Below are 26,469 nucleotides of genomic sequence, written 5' to 3' on the forward strand. Positions count from 1 at the left end.
CCCCAAATGTCAGTACAGATATCCCCCCAAATGTCAGGACGGTACAGATATCCCCCCAAATGTCAGGACGGCACAGATATCCCCCCAAATGTCAGAACAGTACAGATATCTCCCAAATGTCAGGACGGCACAGATATCCCCCAAAATTTTAATTTGGGTACAGTGTTGTATGATCGCGCAATTTCATTCAAAGTGTGAGAGCGCTGAAACCTAAACATTGGCCTGGACAGGAAGGGGGTAAAAGTGCCCGGTATGGAAGGGGTTAGTGGGGTACCCTAAGGTTCAATGTCATTAGTGGGGTACCCCAAGGCCCAGTGTCATTAGTGAGGTAGACCAAGGCTCAGTGTCATTAATGGGGTAGACCAAGGCTCAGTGTTATTAGTGGGGTACCCCAAGGTTCAGTGTTATTAGTGGGGTACCCCAAGGTTCAATGTTATTAGTGGGGTACCCCAAGGTTCAGTGTTATTAGTGGGGTACCCCAAGGTTTAGTGCTATTAGTGGGGTACCCCAAGGTTCAGTGTTATTAGTGGGGTACCCCAAGGGTTCAGTGTTATTAGTGGGGTACCCCAGGGTTCAGTGTATCTAGTGGGGTACCCCAAGGTTCAGTGTTATTAGTGGGGTACCCCAAGGCTCAGTGTTATTAGTGGGGTACCCCAAGGCTCAGTGTCAGTGGGGTACCCCAAGGTTCAGTGCTATTAGTGGGGTACCCCAAGGGCTCAGTGTTATTAGTGGGGTACCCCAAGGGCTCAGTGTCATTAGTGGGGTACCCCAAGGTTCAGTGCTATTAGTGGGGTACCCCAAGGTTCAGTGTTATTAGTGGGGTACCCCAAGGTTCAGTGCTATTAGTGGTGTACCCCAAGGTTCAGTGTTATTAGTGGGGTACCCCAAGGTTCAGTGTTATTAGTGGGGTACCCCAAGGCTCAGTGTCATTAGTGGGGTACCCCAGGGATCAGTGTTGGGACCCTTACTTATTAATATATTTATAAACAATATGGGGTGTGAGATTATAAATCCCATTCCAGTCTTTGCAGATGACACCAAGCTGTGCCGGGGAATAACGTCCTTACAGGATGTCTCCAACTTACAAGCCGACCTCAATGCTCTGTGTAATTGGGGGACTATGGGGCCAATGAGGGCTAATGGTGATAAATGTAAGGTTCTGCACTTGGGGGGCTAAGAATATGCATCATACATACTAGGGGGGTACAACTGGGGGGGTCAATGGTGGAGAAGGATCTGGGGGTTCTGGCAGATCACATGCAATGCAAGCTGCGGTTTCAAAACTGAGCAAAATCCTCTCTTGTATTAGGAGAAGTATAGACTCCAGAGAGAGAGATATCACCCCCCCTCCCCTCCCCCCCCGGTACAAATCATTAGTAAGACCTCATCTGGAATATGCAGTTCAGTTTTGGGCTCCAATTCACAAAAAGAACATTGGGGAACTGGAGAAAGTACAGAGAAGGGCAACCAAACTGATACGAGGCATGGAGGAGATCAGCTATGAGGAGAGATTAGAGGAACTGAATGTATTCTCTACTGAGAAGAGGAGATTAAGGGGGGATATGATCTCCATGTATAATACATAAGGGGGGATATGATCACCATGTATAATACATAAGGGGGGGATATGATCTCCATGTATAATACATAAGGGGGGGATATGATCTCCATGTATAATACATAAGGGGGATATGATCTCCATGTATAATACATAAGGGGGATATGATCTCCATGTATAATACATAAGGGGGGATATGATCACCATGTATAATACATAAGGGGGATATGATCTCCATGTATAATACATAAGGGGGGGATATGATCTCCATGTATAATACATAAGGGGGGATATGATCTCCATGTATAATACATAAGGGGGGATATGATCTCCATGTATAATACATAAGGGGGATATGATCTCCATGTATAATACATAAGGGGGATATGATCTCCATGTATAATACATAAGGGGGGGATATGATCTCCATGTATAATACATAAGGGGGGATATGATTTCCATGTATAATACATAAGGGGGGGATATGATCTCCATGTATAATACATAAGGGGGGGATATGATCTCCATGTATAATACATAAGGGGGATATGATCTTCATGTATAATACATAAGGGGGGATATGATCTCCATGTACAATACATAAGGGGGGATATGATCTCCATGTATAATACATAAGGGGGGATATGATCTCCATGTATAATACATAAGGGGGGATATGATCTCCATGTATAATACATAAGGGGGATATGATCTCCATGTATAATACATAAGGGGGGATATGATCTCCATGTATAATACATAAGGGGGGATATGATCTCCATGTATAATACATAAGGGGGGATATGATCTCCATGTATAATACATAAGGGGGGATATGATCTCCATGTATAATACATAAGGGGGGATATGATCTCCATGTATAATACATAAGGGGGGATATGATCTCCATGTATAATACATAAGGGGGGGATATGATCTCCATGTATAATACATAAGGGGGGTATGATCTCCATGTATAATACATAAGGGGGGGATATGATCTCCATGTATAATACATAAGGGGGGTATGATCTCCATGTATAATACATAAGGGGGGGATATGATCTCCATGTATAATACATAAGGGGGTATATGATCTCCATGTATAATACATAAGGGGGGATATGATCTCCATGTATAATACATAAGGGGGGGTTGCTGTAGGAAAGTCCTGGATTCTTTCTTGGATACACAGAATATAACTGGATATAACATTTATAGGGAAAGTTGATCCAGGGAATATCCGATTGCCTCTCAGGGGGTCAGGAAGGATTTTTTCCCCTGCAGGAGCAGATTGGATCGCGCTTTGCTGGGTCTTTGCCTTCTGGTGGATAAGCTGTGGGTGTAGGATTATAATTTTTAATGGTACAACTAGATAGACTGTCTTTTTTCAGCCAGACTAACTATGTAGGTCCCACACCGCTGCCTCCCATCTCCTGAGACTGCACTCAGTGACTTGGGTCTGAGACACTACAGAGATATCCCTCCACCCGGCACAGCCAGCAGATAACAGAGAAGGTCCCCTGGAGGAGTCAGGCACAAGGCAGGAGACCCCAGTCACATGTCCTGGGTGCCTACATTATGCAATGCTTAAAAATGAACATTTTGCTGCCAGCTGATCCCCAGAACCTCCATAAATCCAGTCTAGATACATAAATTGTGTCTGCAGCACAGAGAAGGAAGATTATCCGAGAGAAATCCAGGAATACAGGACGGGGAACACAGCTCAGGAAAGTGACCAGGGGATTACAGGCTGATATCACCCAGTCCCCGCCCTACTCTGGACCAATCAGTGAGCAGTATGGGTGGAGGAATGGATTTAGTGTTCATGACCCACCTGTGCTGATCTCTGTAGGAGTGTCCTCCTCTATAAATGTCCCCGTTATTCCATCCTCCTCCATAGACTGCTGATCATCCCTCACATACGCCTCTTCTTCTTCTGCTTTCACCTCAAATTCTATATCGATTGGATCTCCACTCTAAATCAAGGAAATGAGAGAAAATATCATCTGTAAGATATAAGGTTACATAAAAAAAAACTCCACACATTGTCTCCATGAGTCCATGTTGTAGATGCTCCATCCCACCAACCTTGTAATGGTGAGGGATGGTGTGACCTTCCTGTGTGGAATCCTGGGAATAAAGAGGACGGGGACATCTCTCTGGTGGGTTCCTGGTATTAGGTGGCTCCATCATATCCTTGTGTCCTTCTGAAAACTCCTCCATCACTCCATACTCCTCATCCTCCTCTTTATACTCTTCTGTAACAACAATATTATAATCCCCGAGGATTCCACTCTGAAAGATATAATAAAACATTCATTGTAACAAACATGCTGTGTATAAATCACAACTACCAATAATTGTCATCATCTACCTGATGATGGTGAGGGATGGTGTGACCTTCCTGTGTTGAATCCCGGGAATACAGAGGACGGGGACATCTCTCTGGTGGGTTCCTGGTATTAGGTGGCTCCATCATATCCTTGTGTCCTTCTGGAAACTCCTCCATCACTCCATACTCCTCATCCTCCTCTTTTATCTCTTCTTTAACCTCAACTTTAGGATCTCTCAGGTTTCCACTCTGAATATATAATAAAAATGCCATCAATGGTAACAATGCAGATAATGTACAGATCCTAATGATACTATCAGTGATTGTTCCTCATCTACCTGATGATGGTGAGGGATGGTGTGACCTTCCTGTGTGGAATCCCGGGAATACAGAGGACGGGGACATCTCTCTGGTGGGTTCCCATGACTGGATCCATCTGTAGGAAACACACACACTGACTGAATCCATTGTTTCTATGTGTTTATCAGATGATGGGGGATCTAGGTGGATCCTCCGTACTGCTCTCTCCTTTACAATAAAGTCTCCTCTTACCCGGTGATGTGAGGGGCGGCTGATTGTCCATCATGATGTCCTTGTAGAGATCCTTGTGTCCTTCTAAATATTGATATGTATCATCAACATGTGTGTATCATCATCTGCTGGAGATAAAAGACGTCACAATGACTATAGAGGAAGAGGACAGACATGACTATGGAGGAAGAATGTCAGGGAGCGAGGAGCCAGGCACACAAGGAGGTGCAATTAAAGGTAGGTTTATTATACAAACACAAGACAGAGTCTATGCAAGTCAAACAGCAACAGCGGATGACTTGATAGGACAGTAGCCAGGAAGGATGGTCGCCAGATCTGGGGTCAGAAGCCAGGAAGGATGGTCGCCAGAGCCGGGGTCAGAAGCCAGGAAGGAGTCTTGCCAAAGCCGAGTCAGTATCCAGGAGAGCAATGAGAAACAAAACAGGAGCTTGCTGCTGTGCAACAGACAGGACACGAATGGAATGGACAGCTACAAACAGCAGACTTAAATGTGATAAGCCGCCACCTCCTGGGAGGAGCCGAAGAGGGCTGAAAGCATAAAGGATCCCACAATGCTTTGCAGACACCTAAGATGGATGCCAGCACATGGAGCAGCACAAGCCCTGAGGAAAGGTAGGACCTTGACAGTAACTCCTCCTCAAGGGCCCTCCGTGGCTCAACATAAGGCTTCTGGGGAAAGCGGGCGTGAAAAGCGCGGAGGAGGGCAGGAGCATGAACATCCGCGGAAGGAACCCAGGAACGCTCCTCGGGACCATAACCACGCCAATGGACCAGGAACTTCACCCGACCGTGGACAAACCAAAAGTCCAGGATGCTCATACTCCTCATGACAGTCAACCCGGATAGGATGAGGACAAGTCGGAGAGGCAGTAAAGCGATTACAGACCAGAGGCTTCAACAGGGATACGTGGAAGATATTGGAGATACGCATCCCAGGAGGAAGAGCAAGGGCATAGGCAACCGGGTTCACCCTGCGGAGGATGCGGAAAGGACAAACAAAACGGGGAGCCAGTTTCGGTGTGGGCACCCAAAGATTGAGGTTACGAGTGGACAACCACACCCGATCTCCGACCTGGTATGAAGGAGCGGGCAACGGTCTACGATCAGCCTGGAGCTTCTGGCGCTGAGCTGAATCCTTCAAGGACCTCTGGATCTGCCCCCATGAGGCAGGCAGGGCAGCAAGATGGTTATCCACAGCCGGAATGTCCTGTGGCGAGAAAAACTCAGGCAATACAAAACGGGTTGGAACCCATAGTTGGCCATGAAGGGAGACATCCCGGAGGAGGAGTTGACAGCAGAGTTCCTCGCAAACTCTGCCCATGGCAGGAAATCAACCCAATTGTCTTGATGGTCTGAGATATAGCAGCGAAGGAATTGTTACAGGGCCTGGTTGGAACGCTCCGCAGCCCCATTGGACTGTGGGTGGTAGGCCGAAGAGAAGGAGTGCTTGATACCCAACTGGGAGCAGAAGGCGCGCCAGAACCTTGACACAAACTGGCTCCCACGGTCCGAGACTATCACCTTAGGCAACCCATGCAAGCAAAAGATCTCCCTGGCAAAAACCATAGCCAGTTCTTGCGCAGTCATCAATTTTCTTGAACGGAACACAATGGCACATCTTGGAGAAACGATCAATGACCAAAAGAATGACCGTATGGCCTCAAGACGCAGGGAGGTCTACAATATAATCCATGCTTAGGTGTGACCAGGGATGCTTCCCATTGGGAATGGGTTGCAGAAGGCCCAATGGAAGATGCCGAGGAGATTTATTCTGGGCACAGACAGAACATGCCGCTACATATATGAGGAGATGTCGGAACGGAGAGATGGCCACCAGAATAAATGAGAAATGACCCAGGACAACTGGTTCCTCCCTGGATGACCGGCAGTCTTGGAGTTATGGTAGGTATGCAGCAAGCGGGTGCGCAATCCCTCAGGTACGAAACATTTACCAGCCGGTCTCTCAGAGGGAGCATCAGTTTTAGCCGCCAAAATCTGCTCCCCAAGTGGAGAAGTCAGGCTGGTACAAATGGCAGCCAGGATCTGATCCGGAGTTATCACCGAGGTCGGCTCAGTGTCCTCCCTGGACAGTTCAGAGTATTGCCGTGACAAGGTATCAGCCCTGACATTCTTGGAGCCAGGCAAATAGGAGACCACATAGTTAAAACGCGACAAGAACAGAGCCCATCTGGCCTGATAGGGCGTCAACCTCTTAGCTTCCGAGAGATACGTCAGGTTCTTGTGGTCAGAGAGAATAAGAACTGGAACCCAAGAACCCTCGAGCAGGTGCCTCCATTCCTTGAGAGCCTGAATAGCCAACAACTCCCTGTCTTCAATCTGGTAGTTGCATTCTGCAGAGGAAAGCTTCCTGGAGTAGAACCCACAGGGAAGTAGGGGTCCATCTGGTGACCAAACGTTGAGACAGGAGGGCGCCTACTCCCGTCTCAGATGCATCAACTTTGAGGACAAAAAGGCAACCCAGGATTGGGATGAGACAGTATCGGAGCCGAAGCGAAGGCGGATTTCAGAGCTTCGAAAGCGGAGATGGCCTCGGATGACCACTCTTGGGGATTACTGCCTTTCTTGGTCAGATCTGAGAGAGGCTTGGCTAGCGTGGAGAAGTTTCTGATAAACTTCCGATAATAGTTGGTGAATCCCAAAAAGCACTGAATGGACCGAAGACTACTGGGACGAGGCCACTGCAGAACCGCCAAAACCTTCTGAGGGTCCATGGAAAAACCCACAGCGGAAATGATTTAGCCCAAAAAGGCAATCTGGGATCTGTGAAATTCACACTTCTTGAGCTTACAGAAAAGCTCCTTCTCACGTAACCGTTGCAGCACCCGCTTAACATCCTGGATATGAGACTCCATAGACGCAGAGTAAACCAGGATGTCGTCCAAGTAAGCCACCATGCACTGCTGCAACATGTCACGAAAGACATAATTAATGAACTCCTGAAAGACCGCGGGCACGTTACACAACCCGAAGGGCATCACCAGGGATTCACAGTGGCTGGTTCTGGTGTTGAACGCGGTCTTCCACTCTTCGCCCTCCTTGATCTGTACGAGGTTGTATGCAGCCCTAAGGTTGAGTTTAGTAAAGACCGTTGCTCCCTTGAGGCAGTTGAACAACTCGGTAATCAACGGAATTGGGTAAGCGTTCTTAATCGTGATTCAATTGAGACCCCTAAAATCGATGCAAGGCCTCAATTCACCGCCCTTCTTTTTCACGAAGAAAAAGCCAGCTCCTGCTGGAGAAGTAGACTTGCGAATGTGCCCCCGGGAAAACGCATCCGCAACGTACTCCTCCATGGCCTGATTCTCCGCAACTGAAAGAGGATACACCCTGCCACGAGGAGGAGTGGCACCAGGTTGTAAGGTTATGCCACAATCGTATGGACGATGAGGAGGCAGAGCACCGGCACGCACCTTGTCAAACACATCCAGGTACTCCCCGTAGTCAGTGGGCAACACGGAGTCCGAGGAGGCACAAAACACCTTAAACAGGTCCACGGATGTAACGGGCCCCACACTGTGGAGACCACGAGAGAATCTCGGCCGACCGCCAATCAAAGGTTGGATTGTGCTTCTGAAGCCAGGGATATCCCAAAACCACTGAGTAGTGCGGGGAAGATATTACCTGGAAACAGGCCAGCTCCCTGTGAACAGCCCCAATAGCTACTTCAACCGGCAGGGTCTCGTGGGTAACCTGCGACGGTTGCAGGGGCCTGCCATCTATCGCCTCGAGGACCAATGGAGTAACTCGAGCCTGCAGAGGAATGGAATACTGAGCAGCAAATGAACTGTCCATAAAGAACCCGCCAGCACCAGAGTCTACCAACGCCTGGGCCATCACCGAGCCTTCTTCCCAATAGAGGACAACGGTGATTAGCGGTTTATCTTTGCGGGGAAACCGGGGACGAGGAAACTCCACCCAAGATCTGCCCCCGACAGGATCTCAGGTGCGAGCGTTTCCCAGAAGGACCGGACAGGACAGCCAAAAATGCCCACCGAGACCACAGTACAGGCAGCGACCCTCCCGACGCCGAAAGGCGAGCAAACCCCAGCTGCATGGGCTCACCGCCAGACAAGCCATCCCCAGGAGGCGTGGGAGGAGAGGGAGGAATGGGTGGGACAGAAAACATAGGTGCCAATCGGTTAGGAGGCCTCTGCAGACGCTCCTTAAAGTGAAGACCTCTCCCTGAGCCTGGTGTCAATCAGGATTAGGAAGGAAATGAGTGCTTCAAGCTCCACAGGCAGTTCTTTGGCTCCAATCTTGTCCTTCAATGCTTCTGAGAGACCATGAGAGAAAGCAGAGACCAGAGCCTCATTGTTCCAACCCACCTCTGCTGCCAGGGTACGAAATTCTATGGCGTACTCGGCAACGGTTCGTGATCCCAGATGCATGGACATGAGCAGCTTAGCAGCAGAGGCAGAGCGAGCAGGCACATCAAATACCTTACGGAAGGAGGCAACAAAACCGGCAAACTCGTGAATCACAGGGTTATTGTTCTCCCATACAGGATTTGCCCAGGCCAAGGCCTTGTCCGAGAGCAGCGAGATTAGGAAGCCCACCTTTGACCTCTCAGTAGGAAAAACGTGGGGTATCAATTCAAAATATATGCACACTTGGATAAGGAAACCCCGACACTGACTCGGCTCATCCCCAAAGCGATGTGGAAGGGGGGCTGAACCAGTCATACCTCTGGGCACCACAGGTGCGGAGGTAGGCGCAACAACCGGAGCAACAGCGGGAGTGACCACAGGAGTGACAACCGGCCTAATAGCACCAGGAGTAAGGTGCGCTGTGCGTGCAAGCAGCGTCTGCAAAGCCTGAGCGAATTGATCCAACAAGAGATCCTGCTGATCAAGTCTGGCAACCAACATAGGGAGCGAGGGCGTACCTGCACCGTCAGGATTCATGGCATTTGTGCAGTGTCAGGGAGCGAGGAGCCAGACACAAGGAAGTGCAATTAAAGGTAGGTTTATTATACAAAAACAAGACAGAGTCTATGCAAGTCCAACAGCAACAGCGGATGACTTGATAGGACAGTAGCCAGGAAGGATGGTCGCCAGAGCCGGGGTCAGAAGCCAGGAAGGATGGTCGCCAGAGCCGGGGTCAGAAGCCAGGAAGGATGGTCGCCAGAGCCGGGGTCAGAAGCCAGGAAGGATGGTCGCCAGAGCCGGGGTCAGAAGCCAGGAAGGATGGTCGCCAGAGCCGGGGTCAGAAGCCAGGAAGGATGGTCGCCAGAGCCGGGGTCAGAAGCCAGGAAGGATGGTCGCCAGAGCCGGGGTCAGAAGCCAGGAAGAATGGTCGCCAGAGCCGGGGTCAGAAGCCAGGAAGAATGATCGCCAGAGCCGGGATCAGAAGCCAGGAAGGATGGTCACCAGAGCCGGGGTCAGAAGCCAGGAAGGAGTCTTGCCAAAGCCGAGTTGTTATCCAGGAGAGCAATGAGAAACAAAACGAGCTTGCTGCTATGCAAAAGACAGGACACAAATGCAATGGACAGCTACAAACAGCAGACTTATATGTGATAAGCCGCCACCTCCTGGAGGAGGAGCCGCAGAGGGCTGAAAGCATAAAGGATCCCACAATGCTTTGCAGACACCTAAGATGGATGCCAGCACATGGAGAAGCACAAGCCCTGAGGAAAGGTAGGACCTTGACAAAGAGGACGGACATGACTATGGAGGAAGAGGACGGACATGACGGGGGGTTACTGGGTGTAAATAGAACATAACATCTTATTACCATTTTATGATTGTAGTCTCTGCCTGGTCTGTGCTTTAGAATCATCCCCCCCATTCATGTGATCCTTATCAGTTCCTAATTGGGGCGGAGATGAGTGCTCATTTGGCCATCTCCCTAGAAATTTAGAACAGCTTATGGGGGGAGATCACTGATGGGGGGGGGCACAGTCACTGATGGGGTGCTGCTTTTGAGTGAGTGCTGCGTTGATGGAGTGCTAAGAAGCAGTTGAACTAAAGCAGAACTCAAGCAGCAGGAAGATACAAGAAACTCTCCTGCATGCTGGACAGACTGCAAGCAAACACCCCGGGAAACATCTCCTACAAGTCTGAGTCCCACTCCGTGTACCTTTAATATGTCCCCTCTACTCCTCCTTTTCATATTACTTTCCTGCGTTCTCAAAATCTCACTTCTTTACCCCTCTGCTCTACCCCAGGACTTGTACATCTCCCCCTCACTGCTACCATCTCCCTACTACTGCTCTCATCACCTCCTGCTGATACTTCACTCCCCTGCTGACCCAAACACCAGGACTGGAAGACATGTGCGCTCGTGTACATCCCGCTCCCATCTTACTTTCTGCACCCTCCTTCTCCTAACATCTGGGGATATCTCCCCAAACCCTGGTCCTCCAGTATCTCAGCCCCACACCAGGCACCCTCCTTCTCCTAACCTCTGGGGATATCTCCCCAAACCCTGGTCCTCCAGTATTTCACCCCCCCACCAGGCATCCTCTTTCATCCAGGAATAGCTGCAATCCCCTCAATTTAATAGGAGTCCCCGTGCTCCCAAAAACCACCCTCCCTTTTTCATGTGCACTCTGGAATGCCCGCTCTGTCTGGAATAATCTCACCTCTGTCCATGACCTTTTTGTCTCCCGCTCCCTTAACCTACTAGCAATTACAGAAACCTGACTCCAAGCAGCAGATTCTGCTTCCTGTGATACATATGTGACATGAGTGTATAGGATGTATGGATGAGAAGTGATTGACACTCAACTGTCATAATGCTAAGGATTATAACCATTAGATGGGTAACTGGAGTTCAAAATAACATGTTGGAAGTGTACATTAAACCAGTTAAAACCAGTTGAAACCAGAGATGTGGCTGATATTCACCAGATGTGCATTCCATCAAAATAGGTAACTACGCGTGATGGCACAGCCGATCACGCGTTGACTCTAACTACTCCGCAGAATCATACATGACGTTATATAACCAGGAGATACTGCGCATGGCAGTAGATAAAGTCATTCCAAACTATGTATATAAAAGACGGGGGATTCTAGGGGAATTTGGGACTCATTGAAGATGCGGCAGACGTGCCTTGCGGTGATTTCCCGGATTCCCCTTTGCTGACTGTTGGAGTCCCCCAGTCACTGGGCAGTGGGTGATGCTACAATATCCGGTGATGTATTGATGCTTTATTCTTGCTATAATATGATCTAAATATGATTTGCAATTCTGACAATTCTTATGTTATTATACTAACAGAACTTATTCAATAAATCATGTTTTGCTTTAATATTTATGAAACCTAATCCGTGTATTAGTGAGCGATTGTAGTAGTGTTAAAAACACTTTGTTTTGAGGCAAAACACTTCCACCGCAGCACTTCCCTATGGAGGCCTCCTCTGGACCCACTCACCCAGACCCAGTGGTCAGAAAGGTGGTGGGGTTGGTTTACTTCTATATCCACTGAGCATCTTTCAAGTCCCCCCTAACCCTCCCTCTCTATCCCTCTCTTCTTTCGAGACTCACTGCATCCAGCTGTTTTCTCCCATTTCTCTGAGGATTGCAGTGATCTATTGGCCTCCTGGACCCGTGTCCCGCTTTCTTGATGATTTCTCCGCTTGGCTACCCTACTTTCTCTCCTCTGAACTACCCGCTATCATTCTCAGAGATTTTAACATCCCCATTAATGTGAACAACCCGGCTACATCCCAACTCTTCAACATAACCTCATCTTTTGCATTAGCACAATGTATACCGTCCTCCACTCACTCTGATGGGAATACATTAGACCTTGTTTTCTCCCATCTTTGCACTCCCTACAACCTCACAAACACCCCCTTTCCTCTCTCTGATCACAATCTCATCACCTCACAGTCTCCTCGTCTTCAAACACCTATCCCTCCAAGCAGCCAACAATTACCTGCAGAAACCTTCACAACTTGAACCCGGCTCCTTTCCACTCTGCAACTGACCAACTCTATGACAGAATCTCTCCCCTGTCCTGCCCTGACCTGGCCACTGCTGTCTACAACAGTTCTCTATCATCCGCACTGGACTCACTTGCTCCTCTAACAACACGAAGCATCAGGCCCCGACCATTACATCCGTGGCAGACTGACCACACCAGACATCTTAAACGACATAGTCGTGCGTTGGAGCGATTTTGACATAAAACCAAATCCCAGCAAGCATTCACCTGATATAAATCTGCTTTCTTCACATACAATTCCTCCCTCCATGCTGCCAAACAAGACGACTGTCACTCTCATCAATACCTTGTCATCCAGTCCTCGTTGTCTCTTCTCTACTTTTAACTCTCTACTTTCTCCACCTCCACCCAGTACCTCACTCACTGCTCATGGGATTGCAAATAATTTCAAAAATAAGATTGATGCAATTTGTAGGGGCATCACCACTGCACAGACATCCATCCCACTTAGCATACCTTATACTAAACCTCCCTCAACACTTTCCTCTTTTGACCTCGCTACTACCGAAGAGGTCACTAAGGTTTTCTCAGAAGTCTGTCTCACCACCTGCCCCCTGGATCCTGTCCCCTCACAACTACTGTGCTCACCCTCTTCTTTCATCCTATGCTCCCTCACTCACATTTTCAATCTTTCCCTCTCTACTGGTGCCTTCCCCTCCCCTCTAAAGCATGCGCACATCACTCCCATACTTAACAAGCCCTCCCTGGACCCCACCAACCTGAACAACTTAAGACCCATCTCCCTGCTGCCATTTACCTCTAAACTCCTAGAACGCTTAGTCTACAATCACCTGAGCTCCCACCTCACCGACAACAACCTTCTTCACCCTTTACAGTCTGGCTTTCGCTCACTACACTCCACTGAAACTGCCCTACTAAACCTCACTAATGATCTACTAACTGCTAAAACCAATGGCCACTACTCTATACTAATCCCAACCAATGGCCACTACTCCCTAGTCATCCCAACCAACGGCCACTACTCCGTACTCATCCCAAACAACGGCCACTACTCCGTACTCATCCCAAACAACGGCCACTACTCCGTACTCATCCCAAACAATGGCCACTACTCCGTACTCATCCCAAACAACGGCCACTACTCCGTACTCATCCCAAACAATGGCCACTACTCCGTACTCATCCCAAACAACGGCCACTACTCCGTACTCATCCCAAACAATGGCCACTACTCCGTACTCATCCCAAACAACGGCCACTACTCCGTACTCATCCCAGCCAATGGCCACTACTCCGTACTCATCCCAGCCAATGGCCACTACTCCATACTCATCCCAGCCAATGGCCACTACTCCGTACTCATCCCAGCCAATGGCCACTACTCTTACTACTTAACCTCTCTGCGGCTTTTGATACGGTTGACCATCCTCTCCTCCTCAAAAAACTACACTCTCTTGGCCTCCGAGACTCTGCTCTCTCCTGGTTCTCCTCCTACCTATCGCAGCGCTCCTTCAGTGTTACCAGTAACTCTGCCTCTTCCGCTTCACTCCCTCTCTCTGTTGGGGTCCGTCAAGGTTCTGTCCTTGGACCCCTTCTCTTCTCCATCTACACCTCCTCCCTTGGTCACTTGATAAACTCCCATGGCTTTAAGTACCATCTCTACACTGATGACACACAAATCTATCTTTCTACCCCTCACCTCACCCCTTCAGTCTCCTCCTCACCTCACCCCTTCAGTCTCCTCCTCACCTCATCCCTTCAGTCTCCTCCTCACCTCATCCCTTCAGTCTCCTCCTCACCTCATCCCTTCAGTCTCCTCTCGCATTACTAACCTACTAAGTGACATATCGGCATGGATGTCACTCCACTTCCTCAAACTCAATCTTTCCAAAACTGAGCTCTTAGTATTCCCTCCAGCCCGTGACCCCCCCCCCCCCGACTTCTCCATCAATATCAATAACACAATCATCAGTCCCTCCCCTCATGCCAGGGTACTAGGTGTAATCCTAGACTCCCATCTGTCCTTTCAGTCCCAAATCCAGTCACTGTCCAAATCTTGTAGACTTCACCTCCGCAACACCTCCAACCTCCACAACATCTCCAAGATATGGTGGTTCTTAACCTCAGAAACTACTAAGCAACTTATTCACTCCCTGGTTATCTCTCGCCTTGACTATTGTAACTCCCTCCTCATTGGCCAACTCATCACAGGCTATCCCCTCTTCAGTCTATTATGAATGCTGCTGCAGACTCATCCACCTTACTAACTGCTCCATATCTGCCACCCCTCTCAGCCAATCCCTCCGCTGACCTCCACTCAGTGTCCTCCACCCCTCTCTGCCAATCCCTCCACTGGCCTCCACCCCTCTCTGCCAATCCCTCCACTGGCTTCCCATTGCCCAGTGGATAGAATTCAAAACATTAACAATAACATATAAAGCCATTTATAACTCCGCCCCAAATTACATCACTGATCTCATCTCTAAATATCACCCAAACCGTACTCTCAGCTCCTCGCAAGATCTCCTACTCTCTAGCTCCTTTGTCTCCTCCTCCCATACTCATCTCCAGGACTTGTCCAGAGCTTCCCCCATCCTCTGGAACTCTCTACCCCAATCTATCAGACTATCACCTACTCTGCTCACTTCTAGGCAATCTCTGAAAACCGATCTCTTCAGGGAAGCCTATCCTGCCCTCAGCTAATAATGGAATCTTCTACTCCTCCTACCAGTCCATCCCCCACAGTTACAACATTTTGTACTACTAGCCCCTCCCTCCTAGATTGTAAGCTCCAAGGATCAGGCCCTCCTAACTCTTGTATTGATCTGTATTGTTGCTGTATTGTCTCCCTTTATATTGTAAAGCGCTGAGAAAACTGTTAGCACCATAAATCCTGTATAATAATAATTACCTCCTCTACTGCCATGTCAAGCAACCTCTCCAATCTCCTTCAGACTGCACGGAACTTCTTCTCTTTATTCCAGATCACTTCCTGTCTGTTCCTGACATCACTTCCTATCAGTACTCGACATCACTTCCTGTCTGTATTCCATAGAGAAGTCCTGTCTGGGTAGTAGAAATGAGATCACCATCTTGTGGAGTTCAGAGGAACTGCAGCCCCAGAATGTCCCATCCTTCATATCGGAGAGAGAGAGAGCGAGAGCGAGAGCGAGAGACTACCCAGAATGTACTATCCTTCATATCAGAGAGAGACAGACTACCCAGAATGACCCGTCCATCATATCAGAGAGAGAGACAGACTACCCAGAATGTCCCATCCTTCATATCAGAGAGAGACAGACTACCCAGAATGTCCCGTCCTTCATATTAGAGATCAAGACAGACTACCCAGAATGTCCCGTCCTTCATATCAGAGATCAAGACAGACTACCCAGAATCTCCCATCCAGGGGCGGACTGACCATTTGGAAACTCAGGCACTGCCCGAGGGCCCAGGATCAGTAGGGGGCCCCATGAGATGCCCCTGGTACCTTTTTCATAGGCTTTTTTTAGTTTGGGCAAGGGCACAGGGGCCCCATGATCCCCTATTGCCCGGAGGCCCCATGAGTTGTCAGTCCGCTCCTGCTCCCATCCTTCCTATCAGAGAGAGAAAGACTACCCAGAACGTCCCGTCCTTCATATCAGAGAGAGAGACAGACTACCCAGAATGTCCCATCCTTCATATCAGAGAATGAGACAGACTACCCAGAATGTCCCGTCCTTCCTATCAGAGAGAGACAGACTACCCAGAATGTCCCATCCTTCATATCAGAGAGAGACAGACTACCCAGAATGTCCCATTCTTCATATCAGAGACCGAGACAGACTACCCAGAATGTCCCATCCTTCATATCAGAGACCAAGACAGACTACACAGAATCTCCCATCCTTCCTGTCAGAGTGAGACAGACTACCCAGAATGTCCCGTCCTTCATATCAAAGAGAGAGAGTCAGACTACACAGAATGTCCCATCCTTCATATCAGACAGCCAGGCAGCTCTTGAAGGCTGGTAGGAAAGAACCCTAAGAGTACCTAAGGGTTTGACTAGAAGAGGAAAAAGTGCCAAGACACCTCCACAGGGGTAAGCAGAGAGAAGAAATATGGTGCAACCCATATGGTGCACAAAACACCAGCAGGTCATAAGGATGCACAGGGACCCATGTGCCTAAACACCCATGGGTGCCTCTAAGCAAAACTGCCTACATCTAATCACGGAGCATGGTCCAACAAAGCATCCTAAGCTGGGGAGAGGGGAATGGGGGGAAGGGATCCTAGATTGTCTACCTGATTAGGAACAGGAGCAAGGGAAGGAGTCTGGAGGAACTGCACATCGGTCATCAAATGAGAACTTACCCTCCAGTGACCAGGTCCCACAAAGGTCTCCAGGCAGACCCCCTACCTGCTGGGTGAATTAGCAGCAGGACCCAAGCATGATCTTCTTGCTGACAATGTGGAGAGCACAGGAACATCCAGCAATTAAATCTTCCTGCCAGGTGAGAAATCAACAGCTTTCAGGTACTGAATCAGAAGAGAACCAGATGGCAAATTCTTATCTCCGAAGAGGACAGCATAGTGAAACGTAACACTCTCAGTGCAGTACAGCATAGGGACTAGGCCACTAGGCCTGCCACAGGGAAAACTCCCAGACCTTTCCATAGCCTAAGACTCTTCAACATGTGAGGGATTTCCAGTGGAGCTCAGGTCAGAGTACCAAGTCATGGAGGGGATGCTTGATGAGACGGGAACTGTTCTCAGGAAACAGATTGGAGCCCCAAGACTTTCATGGTGAAGGGAAGAAATACCCCTTTCATACAAAAAGGGAGACAGGTAATATCTAGAAGTACTTAGTCTAGAGAGACCATTTTTCATGTTTTGCCCCAAGTTCAGGCTCCCAGGCATGAGGGATTGATGACAAGGACTGAGTTACAATTGAAAAAGTGAGTCTAACTTATGAGCGTAATCCCTTGGCACCCTACACACCCCGAAAGATGAGGGAGGGAGAATGATCCTGACTTATAATGGGAGGAATTAGAACCCTAAAGCACAGGTGTCAAACTGGTCACCCTCCAACTGTTGCCAAACTTCAAGTCTCATGAGACATTGCAAGATTGACAGTTACAAGCATGACTCCCAAAGGCAGAGGCATGATGGGACTTGCAGTTTTGCAACAGCTGGAGGGCCGCCAGTTTGACACCCCTGCCCTAAAGGAAATGAGCAACCTTGCCCAACAGTGACCTTTAAAAAACCCAAGGCCTGGAACAAGAGGCTTATTCTCCAGATGATGGGTAGTACATCTATAAGGTTTGAAACAACCACGTTAAATCTGTGTCCACTTCAGGAGACTGCAATGACCCCAACCAGAGGTAGATTGTTGGAACTCTCAGATACAGTGACAAGGTCAACATGGCCAGAATGAATAGAAGTTTAAGGCCAATCACAGACATAATCTGCAGGGGACCATTTAGAGCCTTTGAGGGTAGAGTGCACCGATATCTGAGCAAAAACAGCCAGAAAGTCCAAAGGGGAGACTGAGGTCCCTGTGGACATGGGGGATACCTTTGCCACACACGAGAGAGCTTTGGTAGACTTCAATAAAGATGATCCAGTGACAATAGGGGTCCAAGGTTCTGAATTACAGGTGACAATTCCTTCTGGGAAGGAAGCACTCTAGGACTATAAGCCGTGTTCATCCTTGGCAGTGGTAAAGTCCTGGCTGTCTTAGTGAAGACATGGTGTGTTTGCACAGTGGTAATTCAACTAGGCCCAATGTGAGGCAAGGTTTTAAGTCTCATAAACCCAGGCAGCTCGGGCTGAGGGTTTCAGGTGGCCGGGGGTGACCAAGTCATTGTAGGCAGGGAGATCCATGTGATGCTTCAAGAGCAACGGCAGAATGATGCTTCCTCCAAGTTGAATAGAGAGAAAGAGAAGTCAGAGCTCCACCCAGTGAATGCCATCAGCACTTGATTCCTCATCCTTAACTCTTAGTGGTGGGAAATTTAAAAATGGTGGCCATCAATGAGGTAGCTCCCAGTGCTTTATCACAACTGGCTCTGCTCACTAAGTTATTCTTCAAAGACAGGATCAGACCTGTGACCGCAGCACAACTCTGGACCCGAAAGCACTCCTTAGCTAACTAAAACAGTACACCCTGGCCTGGAGAGCACCAGAATGAAAAGCCCAGTGCCCAATGGTTACATTCCAGGCTAGTCTCACATGTACAGTCCAGGAGGGTCTGGCCTCAAAAGCTAGTGCTGAGAAAACACTGATCAGGATAGCTGATCAAGATCATCTGAGTTCACCAAAGAACCTTGATTGATTGATGTCACCAAGGAACCTTGATTGATTGAAATAACCAAGGAACCTTGATTGAGGTCACCAAGAAACCTTGATTGATTGAAGTCACTAAGGAACCTTGACTGAGGTCACAAAGAAACCTTGATTGATGTTACCAATGAACCTGCCACGGTCTGGGTCAGGTTCAGAGACCAGTTGCTACAGCAGTTGTAAGGCTTACCTGAAACCAGCAGGATTGGTACACCAGCGGCCCACCCTGGGCATGACAGAGGCTCACCTGAGGTGCGGGGTCTAAGCATCCACCGGTCTTCCCCAGAGCTCCTAATGGTGGAGATGGATTTGGCTGCGTGTGAATGCCAGGTCGCAGATCTCAGGATCACCCCACCAGGGAATGAATAGGCTGGAAACCAAAAGCGGATCAAACAGTTCAGGGATCAAAAAAGAAGCGGAGTCAGTCACAAGCCAAGGGTCGGTCACTAATGGTAGTAGATAGGATGAGGCAGAATCGTAGTCAGTAGCACGCCAAAGGTCGATAACGTAGATGAAGACGGCAGGAGGAACAGTAAGTGGGATATTGGCTGGGAAGGCACAATAATCTGGCAAAGAGGAAGTGCAGAGGAATGGCTTATATAGGAAGTTCATGGGAGGAGCAAGGAGTTCAAGGTTCAAGAGAAAACAGGGCCAAGGCAGGATCATCCAAAGAATTGTCAAGGGAGCTGTCCAGAATTCCAGGTGGCTCAGTGAGAAGAAACATTGTCTCTCACTGCAGAAGGCCCAGGTTCGATCCCAGGCTCTGACAGTACTCCCCAACTCACAGGACATCCCCTGGACGTCTTAGGACCAGGCTTGTGTGGAAACCTCTGGTGGAATTCTCTTGTTAGTCTAGGAGCATAAACATTTTCCTCAGGCTCCCAAGAATTTTCCTTTTGCCCATATCCTTCCCATTGGACAAGATATTGCAACTTTCCTCTAAACCACCTAGAATCAAGAATCTTCTCCACCACATATTCTTCTTCACCCTGTACCTCAACAGATGGAGTAGGTAGAAGAATTCTTCCAGAGAAAAGGATTGTCGTGAAATGGTTTGAAAAGCGATACATGAAAAACCGGGTGAATCTTCATACTGTCGGGAAGTTTTAAGCGAAAGGTGACTGAGTTGATCTGAGCAGAAATCTGGAAAGGACCCACAAACATTTTACCCAACTTAGCAGATGGCACATGTAACTTCAAATTCTTTGTTGATAACCAAACTTTGTCACCCACATGAAATGTAGGAAGTTCTCTCCGGTGTCTGTCAGCCATCTTTTTGTAATATTCCTGAGCTTCCCTCAAAGTCTCAATCAATTTCTCCTGAATCTCCTGCAAATGTAGTTAGTCTGTTGGTAACAGCAGGAATTGGAGTTGTGATAGGGAGATCAGGAATAAAAACTGGATGGTAACCGGTGTTTAAGTAAAAAGGACTTTGAGAAGTGGAACTATGTTTAGAATTGTTGTATGCAAACTCTGCAGTGGGAAGACAGTCCACCCAGTCATCCTGAAGATAAGTGACAAAGCATCCAAGATACTGCTCCATTGTTTGATTAGTTCTCTCAGTCTGACCATTAGACTGGGGATGAAAAGCAGAGGACAGATTGATTGTAACACCCAAGGCTGAGCAAAAGCTTTTCCAAAATTTGGAAGTAAACTGCACACCTCTGTCAGACACCACATCATCAGGGATTCCATGCAGTTTAAATACTTCTCGAACCATTAGTTCTGCAGTCTGTTCAGCAGTGGGCACCCCCTTCACTGGAACAAAATGGGCCATCTTTGTGAGACGGTCAACCACCACCAAAATGGTGGTCATTTCTTTTGAGGGAGGTAAATCTACCACAAAATCCATAGAAATAGACCCCCATGGTCTCGATGGAACAGGGAGTGGCTGAAGCAATCCTAAAGGAGAGGCTCGGGGAGTTTTATTGCGTGCACAGGTCAAGCATGAGGCCACATAGCGTTTGACATCCTTCTTGTACCCCGGCCACCAAAAGGAACGTGACAACAGTTCTTCAGGTCTTAGTAACTCCAAAATGCCCAGCAAGTTTGGAATCATGAGCCAACTTGAGAGCTTCCACCCAAACAGACTCAGGTACATAAAGATGATGTCCTTGAATCCAAAAGCCATTCTTGTACACCAGGTTCATGTCCCTAGGAGGATCATTGAGAAGTGGGTTATTCTCATACCCCTCTTTGAGAAGACTCAAGAATGTCTTTGCACTTGTGGCCCCTAGGAAGTTCTTTTGTGTTAGGATAGAACATTCAGAGTTGCCCTCCAGGGGAGGCTTGGACAGCATCCTTGATAAGGCATCAGCCTTACCATTCCTCGATCCCGGTCGATATGATATAATAAAATTAAATCTGGAAAAGAATAGAGACCAGCGAGCTTGTCTAGAAGACAATCTCTTGGCCGAATGAATAAATTTCAGATTTTTATGGTCCATGAGAACAGTTACAGGATGATTAGCCCCTTCTAGCAGATGCCTCCATTCAGAAAAGGCTTCCTTAATTGCCAGTAGCTCTTTATTCCCAATGTCGTAATTTCTTTCGGCTGAGGACATCAAACGGGAAAAGAAGGCACAAGGATGAAGCTGCATTTTTCCACCACTTCGCTGAGACAGGATCGCTCCCACGGCAGAATTGGAGGCATCCACTTCCACTATAAAGGGTAGTTCAGGATCGGGATGTACCAAGATTGGTGCAGAAGTGAAAAGAGTTTTCAGTTTTTCAAACGCAGCTTGTGCCTCAGAGGTCCACATGAAGGGTACCCCTTTCTTTGTAAGCTGTGTGATTGGAGCTATCACTCTAGAAAAGTTTCTTATACATTTTCTGTAAAAGTTGGCAAACCTGCCGAAACGTTGAATTTCCTTAACATTTCCAGGTGCTGACCAATCTACCACTGCTTTGATTTTCTCGGGATCCATGCTCACGCCCTCTGGAGAAATGATATAGCCTAAGAACTGGATCTGGGTCTGTTCAAACTCACATTTCTTCAATTTAAAGTAAAGTCTATTTTTCCTTAATCTTCTAAAAACTGTGCAAACATGTGTGCGGTGCTCCTCCCAATTATCGTAAAAGATAAGGATATCATCCAGATAGGCAATTACAAATTGGTCCAACAGATCACGAAAAACATCGCTGATAAAATGCTGAAACGTTGCAAAGTCCAAACGGCATTGTAGCAAACTTGCTCATCAGAGATGGACGTGGAGTTCCCCTGTTTTATTAGAAGTATTCCTCAATCCTTTATTCCTTACCCCCACCCTTCCTGAGAGGCACAGGGACAGATGTGTAAGTGTTAAAAGTTGCTGGCAGGCTGGAGCAGCAGGGGGTCCAGCACTACAAAGCCCCCCCATAGAGACAGCAGACTCTCTGTCCAAGGGACCTGTTTGATTTCACACCTCGGGGAAGGATGGCAGAACCTTCTCAAGAGTTCAAGGCATTCCCCAGAAGCACAAACAAGATAACATTTTTAACAGATCTGGTTTTGCCATTTCATATCATGGATTATGACAGATGTTGGTTCTAATTCAGAGTTCGCTCGACTGACCCCTCCCTAAACAGCGTATTGGTCAGTTACTCAGAGCCATTCCCCCTGCTGGGGGACTTTTAAAAACTCAGGCTAACAGGCCTAAAAAAAAAAAGCTAAAGAGATCTCCTAATTTTAACATCGTAACTGCAGGAGATCAAAGACCCTTCGCTCTGCAACTTAGATCTGCTTACCTTAAGGCTGAACATGACAAGTAACTTAACCTTTTAACTTCTCCTTGTTATCTCTTTGCTGTGCTACTTTCTATGTATATACAGTTGCAAGAAAAAGTATGTGAACCCCTTGGGATTACATGGAGTTTTGCATGAATTGGGCATAAAATGTGCTCTGAACGTCATCTAAGTCACAACAATAGAAAAACACAGTCTGCTGAACATAATACTACACACACATTAGATGTTGCCATGGTTTAATTGTACATAACATGTAAACATTCACAGTGCAGGGAGGAAAAAGTATGTGAAAATTTGGACTTAATAACTGGTTGACCCTCCTTTGGCAGCAATAACCTCAACCAAATGTTTCCCGTAGTTGCAGATCAGACCTGCACAACGATCTGGAGTCATTTTTGACCACTCCTCTTCACAAAATTGTTTCAGTGTAGCAATATTCTTGGGATGTCTGGTGTGAATCGTTCTCTTAAGATCATGCCACAGCATTTCAATTGGGTTGAGGTCAGGACTGTGACTGGGCCACTCCAGAAGGCGTATTCTGTGCTGTTGCAGCCATTGTTTTGTTGAATGACTTGTATGCTTTGGGTCATTGTCCTGTTGCATCACCCATCCTCTGCGGAGCTTCAGTTGGTGGACAGATGGTCGTACGTTTTCCTGCAAAATGTCTTGATAAACTCTGGAATTCATTTTCCCATCAATGACAACAATCCGTCCAGGCCCTGAGGCAGCAAAGCAGCCCCAAACCATGATGCTCCCTCCGCCATGTTTCACAGTGGGGATGAGGTTTTGATGTTGGTGTGCTGTGCCTTTTTTTCTCCACACATAGTGTTGTGTGTTCTTCCCAAACAACTCAATCTTGGTTTCATCTGTCCACAGTATATTCTGCCAGTAGTGCTGAGGAACATCCGGGTGCTCTTTTGTAAACTTCAAACGTGCTGCAATCTTCTTTTTGGACAGCAATGGCTTCCTCCGTGGTGTCCTCCCATGTACTCCATTCTTGTTCAATGTTTTCCTTATTCATCTTACCGTCCGATCAACAACTGCTGCTAGACTCATACACCTTACCAACCAATCAGCGACTACTGCTAGATTCATACACCTTACCAACCGATCAGGGACTGCTGCTAGACTCATACACCTTACTAACCGATCAGTGACTGCTGCTAGACTCATATACCTTACCAACCGATCAGCGACTGCCGCTAGATTCATACACCTTACCAACTGATCAGTGACTGCCGCTAGACTCATACACCATACCAACTGATCAGCGACTGCCGCTAGATTCATACACCTTACCAACCGATCAGCGACTGCTGCTAGACTCATACACCTTACCAACCGATCAGCGACTGCTGCTAGACTCATACGCCTTACCAACCGATCAGCGATTGCTGCTAGACTCATACACCTTACCAACCGATCAGCGACTGCCGCTAGATTCATACACCTTACCAACCGATCAGCGACTGCCGCTAGAGTCATACGCCTTACCAACCGATCAGCGACTGCCGCTAGACTCATACACCTTACCAACCGATCAGCGAATGCCGCTAGACTCATACACCTTACCAACCGATCAGCGACTGCCGCTAGACTCATATACCTTACCAACCGATCAGTGACTGCTGCTAGACTCATACACCTTACCAACTGATCAGCAACTACTGCTAGCCTCACCAACCGATCAGCGACTGCTGCCCCTCTCTGCCAATCCCTTCACTGGCTTCCACTAACCCAACATATAAAATTCAAAATACTAACCACAACTTACAAAGCCATCCACAACACTGCCCCTAGCTACATCACCAACCTCATCCACAGATATCGTCCAAATCACCCACTCCGCTCCTCCCATGATATCCTCCTCTCTAGCTCCCTCATCACCTCCTCCCATGTTCTCCTCCAGGACATCTCCAGAGCCTCTCCCATCCTATGGAACTCCCTACCACAGTATGTCTGGTCAGTCCCCACCCTGTCTGCCTTTAGGTGATCTTTGAAAACTCACTTCTTCAGGGAAGCCTACCCCACCTCCACCTCCACCTAAGAACTGTACTTGAATCACCTCCACCAGATCATCCCTTCTGTATCACCTCCCCCTTCCTTCAGATTGTAAGCTCCTTGAGCCGGACCCTCCTATTCCTTCTGTACTGAAATGTGTTGTAATTGTACCGCCCCCCTTATATTGTACAGCGCTGCGCAGACTGTTGGTGTTATATATATCCTGTATAATAATAATCATATACTCCTGACCACTACACTTAGTTTGCAGGGCTGTATATAATAGTCTCCTGACCTCTACACTCTGGGACATTATTCATGATTAACCGTAAACTGATGACCTGTAAAGGCTTTTGAAGTCACCTATGAGAAATGTTTCATCGTTACACCGACACACACAATTTTGTTTTTTTACTCTTTATTATATTTTTACTTTTAACAAGATTGTAGTCATAAAATCAGAAAATAGTAAAGGCAGAAATCTGATTGGTCAGGAAGATCCCTTGTCTGGAATGTGGGGGCGGAGTCATTATTATTGGTGTACAATACAATACACAACGTGTTCCATTATTATAACAAAGTATTGTAGAAAAGATCCCAACATAGAAAATGGGGGAAAGGAGGAAATAAAGGCGGATATGAAGGGGAATCTGTGTACGGGGAACACCTTAACAATCACCACCATTTTATTCTCCAGGGCCTCTGATGTCACAGAATAGATGTTTGGGGGTTTATCTCATCTTCAGGACCAAAATCTGCATTTTCCCATGTGTGCAAAATCATGCAGAAACAGCTCTGGCAGTGAGAGGGTTAATGTGGGCTAGATGGGATCACTCTGCCGGGGTGACATTAGAGCTCCCCCTAGCTGCAGCCTGGTAATAACATTGCTGGGAGGTCTATTCATTTCTCTGCTCCATACTTCCCGTCTTTATAGAAACGTCTCCTGACATTTGGGGGTCTATTCATAGAATGTGTAGAACCATTCACCTGGTGAAAGTGCATGTCCATTCCTCCTGTGTGAATGGGGAATGGTGAATGTTAGGAGTCTATTTGCTGAGCGGGATGAATATTTCCCATTGATTTCAAATGAAACGTTGCCCTTGTACACTAGGTGGTGCTGATTACTATGATACTTAGCGCCATCCAAAGGCCAAACAAGCAATTTTGGATTTTAAATCAATGATTGGATTAATGATATGGTATTATTTATTTATGTTCTTCAACTCATAAATGTATGAGTGTGATCTCCGGTATTTGTATGACACCCCCCCCCTCACATAGCACACTAATAATATGTTGGGGGGGTGATCTCCGGTATTTGTATGACACCGCCCCTCACATAGCACTAATAATATGTTGGGGGGGTGTGATCTCCGGTATTTGTATGACACCCCCCTCACATAGCACACTAATAATATGTTGGGGTGTGATCTCCGGTATTTGTATGACACCGCCCCTCTCATAGCACACTAATAATATGTTGGGGGGTGTGATCTCCGGTATTTGTATGACACCGCCCCTCACATAGTACACTAATAATATGTTGGGGGGGTGTGATCTCCGGTATTTGTATGACACCGCCCCTCACATAGCACACTAATAATATGTTGGGGGGTGTGATCTCCGGTATTTGTATGACACCGCCCCTCACATAGCACACTAATAATATGTTGAGGGGTGTGATCTCCGGTATTTGTATGACACCGCCCCTCACATAGCACACTAATATGTTGGGGGGTGTGATCTCCGGTATTTGTATGACACCGCCCCTCACATAGCACACTAATAATATGTTTGGGGGGTGTGATCTCCGGTATTTGTATGACACCGCCCCTCACATAGCACACTAATAATATGTTGGGGGGGTGATCTCCGGTATTTGTATGACACCGCCCCTCACATAGTACACTAATAATATGTTGGGGGGTGTGATCTCCGGTATTTGTATGACACCGCCCCTCACATAGTACACTAATAATATGTTGGGGGTGTGATCTCCGGTATTTGTATGACACCGCCCCTCACATAGCACACTAA

The 26,469-nt window shown here is 47.6% G+C and overlaps 1 protein-coding gene across 1 annotated transcript; it reads right to left on the reverse strand.

Moving 5' to 3' along the window:
- Positions 1 to 3,384: 3,384 nt before the first annotated feature.
- LOC149450618 (uncharacterized) lies at positions 3,385 to 15,387 on the reverse strand. The gene is made up of 6 exons (XM_089691676.1): positions 15,293 to 15,387; positions 4,446 to 4,549; positions 4,232 to 4,329; positions 3,936 to 4,142; positions 3,650 to 3,856; positions 3,385 to 3,537 (listed from the first exon to the last, which is right to left on the reverse strand). Exons 2-6 carry the CDS (start codon positions 4,477 to 4,479, stop codon positions 3,385 to 3,387), a joined length of 699 nt encoding a protein of 232 aa, XP_089547802.1. The 5' UTR covers positions 4,480 to 4,549; positions 15,293 to 15,387.
- Positions 15,388 to 26,469: the final 11,082 nt, after the last annotated feature.

This window comes from Staurois parvus, unplaced genomic scaffold (genome assembly GCF_062004578.1).
Source record: "Staurois parvus isolate SC_StPar_1 unplaced genomic scaffold, SC_StPar_1.0 ptg000569l, whole genome shotgun sequence".
NCBI lineage: Eukaryota > Metazoa > Chordata > Amphibia > Anura > Ranidae > Staurois > Staurois parvus.